The 15,574-nt window shown below is 39.9% G+C and overlaps 4 protein-coding genes across 9 annotated transcripts in view; 3 read left to right on the plus strand and 1 right to left on the minus strand.

The window, feature by feature from the left end:
• The window catches only part of gnas (GNAS complex locus), a 28,094-nt gene extending 25,128 nt beyond the window's left edge, over positions 1 to 2,966 (plus strand). The window contains exons 11-12 of one of the 2 annotated variants that reach the window (XM_017035767.2): positions 258 to 325; positions 495 to 2,962. In XM_017035767.2, coding sequence (XP_016891256.1) covers positions 258 to 325; positions 495 to 641 — 215 coding nt within the window. In that variant the 3' untranslated portion in view covers positions 642 to 2,962. Of the gene's footprint in view, positions 1 to 257; positions 326 to 494 lie in introns of both variants that reach the window. The other variant, XM_008318048.2, reaches the window with a different exon arrangement.
• LOC103384526 (ER membrane protein complex subunit 3-like) overlaps positions 1 to 15,574 on the minus strand; it is a 629,629-nt gene that overhangs the window by 500,426 nt on the left and 113,629 nt on the right. The window lies entirely within an intron of this gene.
• Positions 4,168 to 10,057, plus strand: LOC103384510 (vesicle-associated membrane protein-associated protein B/C). 2 transcript variants are annotated; one of them, XM_008318050.3, is made up of 6 exons: positions 4,168 to 4,537; positions 6,493 to 6,645; positions 6,737 to 6,846; positions 7,357 to 7,437; positions 7,681 to 7,863; positions 8,460 to 10,057. In XM_008318050.3, exons 1-6 carry the CDS (start codon positions 4,480 to 4,482, stop codon positions 8,622 to 8,624), a joined length of 750 nt encoding a protein of 249 aa, XP_008316272.1. In that variant the 5' UTR covers positions 4,168 to 4,479; the 3' UTR covers positions 8,625 to 10,057. The 2 variants fall into 2 exon arrangements, with proteins under 2 accessions (XP_008316272.1, XP_008316273.1); XM_008318051.3 differs by having other exon boundaries at positions 4,176 to 4,537; positions 7,732 to 7,863.
• On the plus strand, positions 10,739 to 15,386 carry LOC103384511 (charged multivesicular body protein 4c). 2 transcript variants are annotated; one of them, XR_003050953.1, is made up of 6 exons: positions 10,739 to 11,090; positions 12,795 to 12,972; positions 13,171 to 13,285; positions 13,799 to 13,925; positions 14,056 to 14,205; positions 14,828 to 15,386. XR_003050953.1 is itself a non-coding variant. In XM_008318052.3 (5 exons), the coding sequence occupies exons 1-5, from the start codon at positions 10,910 to 10,912 to the stop codon at positions 14,118 to 14,120; spliced, it is 666 nt and encodes a 221-aa protein (XP_008316274.1). In that variant the 5' UTR covers positions 10,739 to 10,909; the 3' UTR covers positions 14,121 to 15,386. The 2 variants fall into 2 exon arrangements, 1 of the variants encoding a protein (XP_008316274.1); XM_008318052.3 differs by having other exon boundaries at positions 14,056 to 15,386.

Here is a 15,574-nt window from a genome sequence, read left to right on the forward strand (position 1 = left end):
TGTGGTGTTTTTTCTTGAACGCTATCCATTCCAAATCTGTTAAAGACAAGTGCATTTAGTGGTTATGACCACAAGAGGTCATCGTTAATACGCCTGTATCAGGTTTTCATTGGCGACATATGAATATAATGGCATTGAAAACAATGAATTTGCTTTATAATATTCATTAATTGATGTCTTATTGGCCTCCACCTGACAGCTTTGAATCAGTCATGTCAGCAGACATTTGTTTATTTTGCCTCTTTCCTATCTTTTAGCAACACCTGAGCCTGGAGAAGATCCTCGTGTCACAAGGGCAAAGTACTTCATCAGAGATGAGTTCCTTGTAAGTGAATAGACATGTTTATGAGCATCTTTAAAATAAAAAGAGATAGAAATGGGGAGTTAAAATATTATTTTTTAAATAGTACTTTAATAGTAATTAAAGTATTAAAAAAATGTAAGACATTTGTCAGGCTGTAACATTTACAGTGAACTTGTTTTCCATCTTCCAGAGGATCAGCACAGCAAGTGGAGACGGTAGACACTACTGTTACCCTCACTTCACCTGTGCTGTTGACACGGAAAACATCCGCCGCGTCTTCAACGACTGTCGAGACATCATCCAGAGGATGCACCTGCGGCAGTATGAGCTGTTGTGATTGGAGAAAAAATTGTGTTCAGTCACACAGATCAGACTATGAGAAACCCTAAGTCTCTAAACTGTCCTCTTCCACAGAAGTGTGTGAGCTCCTGTAAAGGAACAGGAGCCGAATAACACACACACACAAACGCACTCTATACACAAACGCACCCAGAAACCAGGACTTCCTGTAATGCAAACCACCCTCCCTGCATTAGAAAGGGCTGTTTTAATGGAAGGGTTTACGGTGCAAACACATAAAGGGAACTTGGATTTCTACATCTTCAGCCATACGCCCAGCTCTTAACTTCACATCATGTATCAACCCCTCAACCTTCAGCTTTCCAAAAGTGGCTGAGCCCAGACCAGTTTGGATTGTATCCCCTGCAGTGAGGAGGCACTGAGCTGCAGTTGAGAATGTACTTCAAGTTGCCATAAAAATTGAGAGAGCTTCTACTTGAGTGCAGAACGGAAAAAGACAAGTGTTAAAATACTGCAAATAGAAAATTGACACATCATCACAAGAGATCAGCTGAACACTGTATCTAATGAAAACAAGCACTGTGCTCAAGACTTTGCTCAAAGCGTGTTGTAAACCAACCTTTTCTCTCACTCACATCATGATCAGCTTGCAGACACAAACCTAACACAATCGCTTTTTTTCTTGGAATGCACAAATGCGGTCAAAATCCAAAATGAACTGATCTCTCAACTGTCAGGCAGATTTTTTTTTTTTTTACAGCGTGAGATTAAACAGACTTATGTGCACAGGCAAGTGAAGAGCAGCGTTTCCACATGCTATATATGGAACAGCGGTGTGCTGTGATCAATCAGACTGGAGGAGGCGTGAGCTTATGCAGGAACCGGCCAGAGCTGACTGTGATGTCAATCTCTCTAATGGAGCCTGGACACGTTTGGCAGCAATGAAGTGACTTTGCCTTTGTTTGAAGTGGCGCAAATACACGAGGAGGATTTATTAAGTTTTAAACGAAACAAAAAAAAAACATGAAAAATGCCATCTTTTATGGAACTTAACAAACGGAAGGCAAAAAGCATCCTTCTACAGTACAGTACCATATAATTTAAAGAGAACTCTCATCTCGTCCTGACTGACCCTGTTGGTATGTCTCCACAGCTTCTTCTGTCGGTGTAAACTTTTGTGCCATGGTGCCCTGTGCGCTTTCTTTATCTTTACACTTTCTGTCCATGCTTCTCTCCTTGCTCCAACCTCTGCTCTTTCTCTTTTGAAAACTTCACTCTCTCTTTTCCCATTTCTTCTCTTACTGCTCCTTCCACCTTCTTGTCATCTCTGTTCTCAACCTTCTGGCAATGCTCTTTGTTTAGAGAGAGAATATAATAATGTTAAAATATAAAAACTAGATCATAACAACATCAACTGGGACACTAATGTTTTTGTTTTTTACTCACATGGTCAAACAGCCCCTCCCTGCCATTTCCCTCTCTCACAGTCATTTTTCTATCACTCTATACCTTCCTCTCTCAGCCTCCTGCTCCTTCATTTGTCTGTCTTTTCTTTGCTGCTGATCTATTATTCTTGTACAGACTGTAAAATGTATTATTTTGTACAACTTTATTGAAAAAAAAAAACTTTTAGAAGATCCCTGTGCCTTGATCACGACTGTACGTGTGTAATGAGCTAAAGTGGGTGTCATACTGCGCTGTATAGCTTGGCCAATCCCCTCCTAACTCCTTCCCTCTCCCCCCACCACCTCCCCTTGCTCTCTCTGATTTTTTTCCCACTCTCTCCTCTGTTCCATCCTTCTTCTCAGGGAGAGAGGACCACCATTCGTAGCTTTTGTAGGGTTTTTTTTCTCCCTTCCTCTTTCCTCCCATTCTCTTTATGATTTAAATGTCTATTTTTGGATCCCTATACCCCAAAAAAGATAAATATATGAAATGTATATGGGTTTTAAAAAAAAAAAGTAAGTATTTTATTAGAATCAAATGAACCTTGACAAATTGTACACTTGATAGTGTGCGTATTGCTATAACTTAAATCCTTTCAACTCAAGTTGTGTTTGGGTTTCTTTTGTTTTATTGCCTTAACATTTGTAGATGACATTTGAAGGGTTAAAAAAAAGAAAAGACAGATGCACACAGCACTTGTTTCTACACAAAATATTTTCTTTTGCTAAAGCCAAAAAAGAGGAGGGGGGTCTTTGTTTAATTTCAAATCACAGGAGAAAATGGAGAAAGCCACAGCAGAGGCAGCTGTTCTAGTATAAGCATCCCATTTCACTGCCCTGTTCTTCATTAATGTGTGCATTAAATGTTGATCATTGATTTTCAGGAGTCCTAACAAATAAAGTTCTTTGTGCTGACAGATACAGGTCTGCCATTACACTTAAAACACACACACAGTTGAGCATTAGTGTCGCCTTAAATTTTCATTACCCTTAAAGACATTTGACATTTTAAGGGAAGTGAAGTTTCCTGTACATTGACATGTCATTTCCTGACTTGTAAACGAACTAAATGCAGTTTTGGATGATCATCAGAGCTACAATGACCGCCTCTTACAGAAGAGCTTCTTTTTATAAGCACTAAGGTTGGGAATTTCATTACTTGACACAGAAATCAGATTCCTTTTGTCCTGCCAGTGGCATCATCTCTGATGGTACAACAAATGTTTAAGGCACTTCAAGAAAAAAAAGCTTGAGGAGCTGAGCTTCAGTTAAATCAAATATTTAAATTTGCAGGAGACATTTCTGAATTACTGGAGGTTGAATTAGTTTGATTCCATGTCTCCAGCCCAACATAATGCAGCAATAAGGGTCTGACTTTTTGTGCTCTTCAAACTCTGTCATTGTCAGTCAAACGATGCTCTTGTCCATCGTCCAGTCTTAGCCCAAATTGTATGCTTGGACAAACATTACAATTTAACTGACATGGGTGTCTGTGATTCTGATTCTGATAGTGTTGGAATTACATCTGTCAGTTTTATTAATGATGTTGACAGAGCTACAGGTGTAAATATGTGATCATCTTCTCTGTATTATGTTAAAGAGAACACTGTAGTAATGTAGAGCTTTTAAAACCATTACAACCCTGTTACATGTTTCAGACACTGCAGTAGTCAAAAAGCTACAGTTTGCAATCAATATTCCTCCTTAAAACTTCAGTTAATGGACAGCCACTAAATCAGACTTTGTTAATAATTTCTTAAATATTCAGGTTTATTATAATGAACACGTTTAAGACAGCACAAGAAAAGGCAGCAAATTATGTTTTTATATTAAGGTGGAGGGTAATTCAAACTTAGACATGAGATTCATGTTATTTATGAACAGCATAACCTGGTATTAACAATAAAAACTAACGAAAACGTCGGAGCTCAAACCCACAGGTGGAGCTACTGCGTGACAGAGTGGGAGTGACTGCGTATTCTGGATTAATACTGGTTTAGCCAATGTGAACTTCAAAGGTGATAGTGGGAGTGACTCCGTATTCTGGATTAATACTGGTCTAGCCAATGTGAACTTCAAAGGTGATAGACATGTTCTATTTTTATTTTTGTTATCGATATTTTCTCTGTTTAGTTTTTGTAACAGAGCTACGAATCGTCCCACCCTGGTTCTGCCTTCCCTGTGACGTCACCTCTCTTCCTTCCCATCGCACCTTGCGTTGCTAGCTCCGTTAGCCTCCACAGCTGTCGGTGGCAGTCAGTAAGTCGTCCAGCCAGTCCGAGCGCTGCTGCGTTTGTAATCCCCCTCCTCCCTCCGGAACGCCCGTGGACGGCTTAGTTGCTTGTCCGGAAGCCAGTAGCTTCACCTCTCCTTCTACCTGCAGTAAACCACTGTTGTCCTCGCCATCGAGACAGGAAGAAGCTGTGGGACATGGCCAGACCAGAACAAGTCCTGGTGCTGGAGCCACAACACGAACTGAAATTCAGAGGTAACGCTGGAGTCGAAAGGCCGGAGTGGTAGCTCTTTGGTTAACATAGAACCTGTTACTGTCATTCACATGGTTTATGTTTTACCTTAAGACACTTGGTGCTCGTTTTTACACTTTTAGTGAAGTTAGTCCCACCTGCTGCAGCCTGACGTTGGTGAAACGACGCTGTGCGACGATGCCAACTCACTAGCAACAAGCTAACAGCTAGCAAGTAAAAACTGCAAGCTGTCATCGTTGCATCGTCGACACAGGGCCATCATCCAGTTTCTTACTCTTAACTCCAAAAACTGTTCTTATTCTTCATTTATATCCAGAACACGACAGTGCCATGGTGCCTTATTCGACAAACCCAGTAATGCGTCGCTGTTGTCAACTGCAGGTTGTCTTTAAGGAACAAGTCTAGCAATTTCTACGACCAGGGTGTCATTACTGAGTCTGATCACCGGGCTGATTGCACAATATTGCTCATTGTTACAAATCCTGTAATTCCTTCTCATTACTCCACATTCCTTCGCAGATTTTTATGTATCCAGGCAGAACGACTGGAAAATGTGTAAAGCTGACACCATAGATAATGTTAGTTGGAAGAACCCGACTGTTGGTGTAATATTTCTTGGAAAAATGCCTGAATAGATGACATGTAAATCACTCGTAAGTAAAATGTTGAATGAATTTGACTTAACGTACACCATACATCGTACCCTCGGAGCGCTGCTTTGGGCAGCCTTATACTTTTTGCCCATTGGACATCAAAACTGCACTAGACAGGTGTGTTTAAGCCAAATAGTGGCAGACATGTTAAGGAATAATACTAACAGACCAGGCCAGAGAGCAGCTGCACGACATTTCATAATGTTAAAATGTTGTTTTGTAACTCAACATAGGTTCATTCAAAGTTGAATAGCCTGCCATGAATTAAACCTATCGGTTCCTCAAACAATTAGTTCTTCTTTCAGCCTATGCTGCATTAAGTACTTAGTTACATTTCTGCCACCTTCAGGGTCTCACTTCTTTACCAAAATTAATTTCCACCTAAAATTGCACTGACTTAAGATATGGTAAAAATAAATGTATGATCCTACAGTGCATTCTTGGGCTGTTTTAATGTTTTAAATCATTGGTTGCAGAGTCAACAAAGTGCTGATCAGCTCTGCAGAAAACGCCCACACTACTGACAACAGACCGGACGTCAAAACTATACTAATACATTCAAAAATGTCAACACCATATGTGTTCACCATAAGCCAAACCATGAGTTTCTTTTTTCCTTATATCTGGTTTATAAATGCAACCCAGACCTGTTTAGTTTCTGTGATGGAGCTGCCACTGCCTCTGAACTCCTCCTTTTCTCCCTCTTAAGTGTTTAGCATAGGGTTGCTCTTCATTTCTGTATTCTGTCTGTTGGAGTCAAATGTTAGTCAACGAAGACAGTTTTGTTAATTCCAAAAATGACATTGAGATGGAGGGCTTGCACCAGGTGCCGCAGCTCTGTATTCCACAGAGTAATCACTTCTAAACTGGGAGCAACAGAAAGCAATTTAGGTGACAGATGAAAAGTCAGCTTCAATACATTGTTTCTTTAAAATAATATGATCATCGTTTAATCAAACAGCTGTGATTGATATTGTTATGTGAAGAGTAAATACTGATCGTCCCACAAAAATGTCATATGTACTTATAACAACTTACTTTTCTGGCACCTGTGGAGCACCGTTTTCAAAGGCGTGGACAGTAATGTCTTTATTCACAGCCCCACATACAGGCATATCAACCAAGGTGTTGATAGTAGTTATTTCTGCTTGCATGGGTTCCTGCTCTTTTATAATGTCTGTGCCAGACTATTTCAATCCTTTGTTTTTGTCTTTCCAAAAGTTGTTAAGTGTGAAACTCCTAACACTGAACGAACATCCTGAATCTGGCAGCAACTAAAACCTGCATGTTTTGTGTCCCTTCAGGTCCGTTCACAGATGTTGTTACTGCAATTCTGAAGCTCACCAACCCCACAGATAGAAATGTGTGTTTCAAAGTCAAGACAACCGCACCTCGCAGATACTGTGTGCGCCCAAACAGTGGCATCATTGACGCTGGAAGCTCAGTCAATGTATCTGGTATGTAAAGTGTGGCGGGATCACCGCTTGGTGCTGTAGATTATTTTAACAAATTAAAACATTTTGATCATGTCGTTGTTTGTCTACACAGTTATGCTGCAGCCATTCGACTACGATCCCAATGAAAAGAGTAAACACAAATTCATGGTGCAGTCCATTCTGGCTCCATACATGACTGACACGACTGACATGGAGGGAGTTGTAAGTACCAGGGCAAATATATCTGTAGTTTAACAAAAAAGATCTTTCTGTGTGAACCAGCTGATCATGGAATTGAACCTTTTAAAATGATCAATTTTAAACACTTGTTTTTACTTACTTTTAGTACTTGTTTAAACTTATGTATTTTTTGCTGAAGTTCAGAAATGCTTGTTAAAGGAAGAATGACAGGAAAAAAAACACAAGTCACACCTTTCAAAAATCACTTTGCCAAACTAAATTCAGGCCATAATGGCCACGATGGTAGACCGCATGAAGAGAACCCTACACTCATGGGGGATCTTTAAAACCTCATACTGAAAGTTTTATGTTATTTTGTTCCCACAAACCCTTACAACAATAAGCTTCTTGCTGTAAAGAGATGGCACTAACTACCCTCCCCCGTGTGGCTCAGAGTCAAATTAAATATTTACCATATACTGTCATTTATTTTAGTTCAAAAAAGTTGCAGCCCTCAATCAAGAGTTTCATTTTTATGATTTTCATCCACAGTGGAAGGAGGCGAAGCCCGAGGATCTGATGGATTCAAAATTGAGATGTGCTTTCGAGATGCCTGTAGAAAATGACAAAACTGTGAGTCTCAGCTTCAGTGGACAGTTTAAAGTGGACATGTCCTTGGTTCCTCTGTTCAGTACCTTCTCTGTTCTGTATCCATCAGCAAGACATCGATGTGTATCTCCCATTACATGTTCTATTTATTTCTGATTGATTTGTTTGTATTTTCATCTCACTTCCTGCCGTGTCTCTGCATGTCTCCTCCTCTCCTCCTCTTCCTCCTCATTCTGTTGCCCTCCCACATCCCGGCTTTCTCCACAGCATGAGATTGAAAGCGTCAAACCTTTGTCTTCCTCTACCTCCTCTGTTAAGACTGAACACTCTGTGCTCCCCAAGTCGGCCAGTGCCTCGCTGGATGACGGAGAGGTGAAGAAGATCATGGAAGAGTGCAAGCGGCTGCAGATGGAAGTGCAGAGGCTACGAGAAGAAAATAAACAGATCAGGGTGAGTTTGTTTCTGCAGCCAGCAGTGTGGGTTTTGTCGACATGCAATTTTGGTGCAGTCTTAGTAACAACCTTCTATAAAAAGAAACTTTATCAAACTAAAACGGAAGTTATGTGGAGCTAAATGATGAAGCATCATATTGATGCATTAGACAACTGATAAAACGAGAGGAAAAAATCTGGCATCATCTGCTGTTTTCATCATGTAAACTGAAGGAACGAATGAGCAGGAGCCAATCAGAGCTGTGTTTGTTAACGAGAAAGCACTGCCCTTTGAATGGACATCTAATCATAGTGAATATTAAACAGAAGATACTATGAGGCCAGGAGCAGGAATACAATGGTCCATCTTTGAAATAGAGAAACCAAAACATCAGACAGACACAAGAACAGTTCAAATAACATGGAAAACTGTGTATTTGAAAAAGCATCAAACTAAGAATTCAAATATATTATCAGGCACTGGTTCCTCCTTATTGTGGGTCAAACTAGTGAATAATTTTCTGCATTTTCTTGTTCAGTTCATCTGATATGAAAAAATGTTTCTAATAAACATCCCTTTGCTGTTCTAAAGGAAATGTCTTGTTTTGGTTGTAGGAGGACGATGGTCTGCGAAAGAGAAAGGTGACATCGATGACCGCTCCTCACTCCTCTGCCATGGTGTCCTCAATGGTGAGGGACGAAGGCCTTAACACCCGCGTCCTGGCTCTCTGCGTGCTCTTCTTTGTCATTGGAGTCATCATTGGCAAGCTGGCCCTGTAGAGACACAGATGGACAGAAGCAGAGCAATGGATGGACGGCGTGCTCGTGACGTGTCAGCTACAGCAACAGGGATTTCTTCTGGGTTTATGTTGATTCTCTTTCTTTTCTTTTTTTTAACCTTTAAGGTAATATGGTAAGATATTGTCTTGATGGGAAATAATATAATGTATAAAAAAAGCAAACAAAGGAAGGCGGGCAGAAACCATGATTGCAAGCATTTTTGCGGCAGCTCTTGCCTTTTTCCTCTCCGAGTCAATCACCGCCTCTGATCTGTTCTTTCCGTCTACTCTTTCTTCCTAAATGATCTGTCAAACATGCACAGGTCACAGTTAGTGTTGTGCAGAAGTAGCTTCGCGCTGGCTGAATATCTGACGTTGTCGTCTTTGATTCTTGAGTCTCTGAGTTCATTTCCTCTGCTGATAATCTCTCTTCCACATATAACTGATGATCTGTAAGAGGTGAACAGTGAAAGACTTCCTTAAACTCACAGACTCCGTGTGTTGTCTTATAAACAGTAGGTGGTAAAACTGTAAGCCAGTACAAGCCGTGTGTGTGCGTGCGTGTGCGTGTTCATAAAGAGAGGGCGAATGGTCAGGATAAAGGAAGAATTTACCAAAATAAATTTCATATAAAAAACAACATACTTCACTAATAACTTATTTTAATGTCATTTCCTGACCAGACCTTTTGGTCAGTTGATATTCCACAAATTCAGGTTTTTCCACATTATAGTAACATACTGGAGGGAAACAACAATTAATACAAAAAACATTGTCTGCAGCTTTTGCCCATTCAACACTTCAGTTGTTTTTGTATATCATCCGTTTGCTTTTTTCCCTTTATCATTTAGCCACAACACCTTTCTGAATATTAAATTATATACTATATTGAGTTTATCCACTTGTCCCTGCATTTATTCTCTTTTTTTTTTCAATCACATCAAAAATCTAGGGGCTTCTAAAGGAACCATGCTGAGTTTGTCAAACATCTGTCAGTGGGTCTGTGTGTGTTTGATTTCTTGTGTTTCCTGTTGGACTTGTAGGTTGTGAGTTTAACTGAGGAGACAGTTTGGTCAGCACGTCACTTTCCCTCTGTGAAATTTGTTGTTCGAAATAAAAATATTAATGATTCAGATACTATTGTGTTGCTCGAAGGAGCAGAGATGATGTCAGCTGGGAGGAGGACTGACCTGTGAATACACACTACGTCATAGAATTAAAAAAAATGAATAAATGCATCGTCATCATCTGAGAACACAAGCAGAGATACAAACCGTAATGTAATCACACAGTAATTGGATACTCTTTTATATGTACATACAATGAAGGCTAATAAAGACAAATTGCAAAGTTATTAACATGCTGTAGTGACAAAACATAAACAACCACCATGAATCATGTAGCACCATAATCAATTAAAATACATAAACCCCAGCTGTGTTTAATGTCCTATTCATGTTATTTGATATTGGTTTTTAATGTTGTGGCCTGAAAATAGTTTAGTTTAAACTTGTAAAGTTAACAAAAATGTTTCATATTGGCTACAATTAACATAAAAATGTGTTCTTTACAACAATGATTTGTAAGTGTGGTAATAGTTTTTTTTTTCTAGGTCCAACGCAGTTTGCATATGTAGTTGTTCAACATAGCCTAATGTAATTATAGGAAAATAAATACATGTTTCTGGTGCGCACCTGAAACTTACAGCTGAGCACCAGAAGGTTTCAGGTTCGCGTGGTAACTGAATCAACGTGAATGACTAACCTAACCTTTTCTTTCTTGGCGCTTAATCCACTCTCTGCATTTTGTGAACATCCACCTGTACCCACAGAGCTGGCCAGATGTTTGCTGATGTTCTATAAGAAGAAGAAGAGTTGATGAGCTGATCCTAAAAATATAGCAAAAAGGGGAGAAAAAATACGTCATGGACTCAACAGTTTGAAGGATGAGTTTAAAAAAAATATCACTGAGCTACTGTGGTTTTCTTCTTTAAAGTAAGGCTTTTTATTTTAAAAGGAAATTAGATGTGAAAATGATGGTGAAAAACGCAGCACTCCTCCACAAGGTGGCGATAGAGGTAACAAACGCCTCCCACTCGTCATTGGCAACATGATGTCATCTGGCCTTTTCCAGGAAGTAGAAAAACATCAACAATCCAGAGGTTCAGACTGGGGTTGACAGTGTCACATTAATCCAGCATCAGCAGCAAATAGGCAGCGAAACACGGGAGTCTCTAGAAGTTGTTTTTTTTATCTTCGTAAAGGGTGTGTTTCACCATCGTAAAACATGTCGGTGTTCGGGAAGCTGTTTGGAGGAGGAGGCAAAGGAAAGGGACCGAGTCCGCAAGAAGCGATCCAGAAACTCCGGGAGACGGAGGAGATGCTAACGAAGAAACAAGAATTCCTGGAGAAGAAGATCGAGCAGGAACTGCAGATCGCTAAGAAGAACGGGACGAAAAATAAGCGAGGTGCGGACATCGTTGTCTCTATTTATTTTAATTTAAAACTGTCATCTTACAATGCCTTAAATCTACACGTTAGCATGTTAGCTGCATCGGCTAGCTACGTAAATTTAGTTCATAACGTATACACCAGCATCTATTCCATGGCCACTGTTAAGTAGTTTAGTTGTCTGTGTTTTAATTTGTTTATTGATTAGTGTCGTTCATATTTTTCAGAGCGTCAGCGTCTTTGCTCAGCCTGTGTGTAAGTGATTGATATTAATTAGAAAACAGTCAAAGGTCTCAGATAAAGGTGTGGCAAAGCGACAAGGCTGCAGTCAGATGTATTACTGCAGATTATACAGATAATGTCAGGATAGTGTCAGGAGCTGCAGTACCAGAGGTGGGCGTGTCTTCACCTTTGGTCACTGGTTTGATCTGAACCCTTCAGGGCGACTGCAGCTCCCACCGCTGGGTGTGAGATACAAGTGGGAGATATGAATGTAAAAAAAAAATAGTAAGTAGAAAAAAAAAAGATTAATTTATCAATAATAACATAAGAAGTATTTGATAAACGATAGTAAAGGCTATATGATAGAACATCTCGACTTGTTTTTGTATGACAAACGAATTTGAAGACTGCAGACAAAAGGCTAAGGGTTTGGTTAGATAAGGATGGGACGTTTCTCACCACTTTGTACTAAGTTTTGTCAAAAAAAATTCTTAAAAACTTCGAATTAAAACAGTGTAATCACATGGGCCGTCATTTAGGTTAACTAAAGTCACACAATTGATGGATTTTTTTGGGTTATTCTAATAAATTTGCTTTACCTCAGATTAATTGTGATTAATCAACAGCTATCCTGTAATTAACCAGATTAATAATTTAAATCGATTGACAGTCCTCGGTGTTATACTAGCAAAAATATTTCACATCAAATAAACATACGCTGTTTATGTAAGAGAAAACCTCTCACCATCTCTGCTGTTATTTTAGGAGAGTGGTTGTAGCCATGACACCCATGAGACATGAATGGTTTGTGTAACAGTAGAGGAGGGGAGGGATGGGGTGAGGTGCAGGCAGATGATCCACTGTGTTAACCCCCTGAGGGAGCAGGCAGAGCATATGACATGTCAAAGTTGAACAGAGGAAAGTGTGTGTGTGTGTGAAATGTAAAGCACCCGACATGGACGGAGAGATTAAAGGAATAAGGTATCAGTTTACCTTAAATGATAAATGTTTCCCGATCGACTCAACAATGGAACTCAGTCGTTTGAAGCTAACTGGCGTCATCACCTTAAATACAACAACAATATGTGAACAGTGGGCAGCTTTAAGAGGGGAGCAGTGTGTGGGGATGGTGTTATGCTCAGAGCACCTCAGTGGTATCTTGGAAACTGGTGGACTCAAACCTGAAGCGTCCGGACCCAAGTCCACTTCCTTAACCACTAAGCCACCGCTTCCCTCGAAGCGCTCAAAGCAGGAGAATCTTTTGCACAGCAGATTAAGGGTAAATTTTTGTATCTACTTGCATGGTAACAATGAGTCACTCCAGCCTGATGTGGTGTGACATCTCAGTGTCAGCCCTACAGGTGTGTGGATCAGTAGCTGTGGTCAGGTGACTCATTTGTTTGAGTTTTTTTAATCCTCTCTGTTGTGAATGAAGTCTGTCCCGTTCCGTGGGTTTTGGGACAGTCCTGACTTTTGTCCCCTTGTCTCTCTGTCTTCAGCGGCTCTGCAGGCTTTGAAAAGAAAGAAGAGGTACGAGAAGCAGCTGGACCAGATTGATGGAACACTGTCTACCATTGAGTTCCAGAGAGAGGCTCTGGAGAACGCCAACACCAACACTGAAGTTCTCAAGAACATGGGCTTTGCTGCCAAGGCCATCAAATCTGCTCATGAAAACTTGTAAGGTTCCTTTACTGTTTGATTTTAAGGGGTTCTTCCACAGTCTGTTTGGGAACCAGGTGGCTCTTGAGCAGGACCTGGGCTCAAATGTACATTATCTTCAACCTGCTGTGGGTTAGAGCCATAAAATGTGAAGTCTTATTATTCCGTGTCATAAGTGGTTTAGTGTGTTTTCTCTTCTTGCTCTCGTTGTTTCAGGGACATTGACAAAGTAGACGACCTGATGCAGGACATCACAGAGCAGCATGAGATAGCTCAAGAAATCTCTGACATCATCTCCAAACCAGTCGGCTATGGAGAGGAATTTGATGAGGTCAGTTGGATTATCCTTACAGCGTTGTGGTTCCTACTAGATATTTATTATAATTCCAAATCCATTCCTCATCTTTTATTTTCAGTTATTGCAACTGACTAAACCTTTTTTATCATTAAATTTGGAAATGATAGCAATTGACACCTGAAGTTATGGATTGTCCCCTGTCCTGTTGGATGTAGTCATTATGTCCCTTCAGCTCTTCACCTCTGCTGACCTCTGTGCTTCTTCCTCTTTATTCAGAGTAAACTCATTTCATAGAAATGTTCCAAGGGTGAAAGGAAAAGCACTTCATGACTAAAATATCACTACATAAAAATAGACCATTTACTGTTGACCAAGTGTCCTGACATCCAATAATTTACTATCCCATTATTGATTGTGAACGTAAAAGAAACATTTGTATCCACGTTGCCTTTTTTTAGTATCAGATCGGTTGGATTTTATCTGTTGCTCAACTGACCGTGTGTTTTTCTGCACTGCAGTATTGATTGTTTTTGTTGTCTCTGCCAGGATGAGCTGCTCGCAGAGTTGGATGAGCTGGAACAGGAGCAGCTGGACAAAAACCTGCTGGACATCGGTGGACCAGAGACCGTCCCCCTCCCCAACGTGCCTTCAACCTCGTTACCATCCAGACCAGGTAGAAAACTTCAGAAAAAAAAGCGAATGTTTTATTTTGAAATAGACAGCTGTGAAGCCTAGGCTGAGGTGAAATGTGTATGATATGTAAAAGAAATCTTAGGTTTTTTTGTCTGTTTTTCCTCCCAAAGCCAAGAAAGAAGAGGACAAGGACGACATGGAGGACCTGCAGCGCTGGGCGATGGAAGCCTTGTAAAGGCTGCTACAGTACATTGCCACGGTGTACTTGCATTATGAAAGGATGATGAAACAAGGGGAACAAATGAAGGACTGATGAGACGGTATGTGTGGTTGGGTTTGTCTGTGGAAATCTGAATGTCAAATTATTTTAACACTACAAGAGGCAGAAAGCTATAAAACCACTGTCTGGGTCCCGTTCAGCACTTAAATTTAGAAAAGCCCTCATTGCTTACTACAAATGAGTCGTAATTTCCTATTAAACGCACTGACATTGTACTGACATTCTAAAAGTTTCCTCACTGTTTTAACCATGACCTCAGTCGGATCCCAACATTTCATGGTCCACCTAATTGGCCAGAGCCTTTTAACACCTTTGGAGCTCATGTTCAGATGTGTTAATGTTCGTATATGAGCTCTGTGGTGAAGTAACGCACCTGTGTTCAGGTCTTTGTTTGCGGACTGTTTCCTCGAGGATGCTGCTGTATGACAGTTGAAGTTTATTCCTCAAATATCCATACCTGGCTGAAGTATTTACCTGTGTTTTTGATGTTGTTGGTTTTGTTTTTTCCTTATGTTTTTATTTTATTTTAATACATTAATTATTTGTGTACCTTGTTTTGTTGTTAACTGCTCTATTGACTGGAGAAAACATGAGCATGTGCAGGGTGAAGACGTTAGAGGCTGTTTGTTTGCCCGTATCTGAACCTTTTCTTTTTATTTCAGGCTACGTGCTTGTCCATATCGTTTGAACCAGTGGTCCTTGTGATTTGATGTAAATATTCCAAATGTTTCTCTTTTATATACTGTACTGTACTTTTTCCGTCGCTAAGAAGTTACGTTGAGGTTGTGTCAAGCATGCAACAACAGGAAATCACAATATGCATGGCAACATGCAGCTACAAAGATAAACAGCCAGACATTTTCATCCATCACCAATGTTTATGTTTTTTTCCATAAAGGTCTTATTGTTTCAAACTGTATATTGAAGAACACTATTAATAATGATGAACTATTGTGACACTTTATTAATTGCATCCAGTTCCAGATTAAGTTAATTTTAGGAGATTTGATTCAAGCTAGTTTAAACATCAGCATTTCATAGTTGTGAGAGGTAAATTCTTTAGTTTTTCAAAGCCATGTATGTAAAACCTTTTTACATAAAAAAAAAACAGAAACACACAAGAATGGATAGACAAGCATGTTGGCATTTCAGTGTTTATTTATCCAACAGAGGTTATATTCTTTGCAACCTCATTAAAAGATTTCAGTTCTTTTGCTGTAATGGAATTGTCAGGTTTTTAAGTATTGCCAAGTATTATGGAATATTGTCTCTTGTAACTTTAATGTATAATTCATTGGGGCAGTGTTTAAGGAAGCGGACTCGATTTTGTTGTGTCCAGTGATGTGTCTCACAATGTCACAATGACAAGGAGTTCACTTTCCGTTCCTTTCCTTTCCTTACATTTCATT

The sequence above is a fragment of the Cynoglossus semilaevis genome, chromosome 10 (genome assembly GCF_000523025.1).
Source record: "Cynoglossus semilaevis isolate Cse_v1.0 chromosome 10, Cse_v1.0, whole genome shotgun sequence".
Lineage (NCBI taxonomy): Eukaryota > Metazoa > Chordata > Actinopteri > Pleuronectiformes > Cynoglossidae > Cynoglossus > Cynoglossus semilaevis.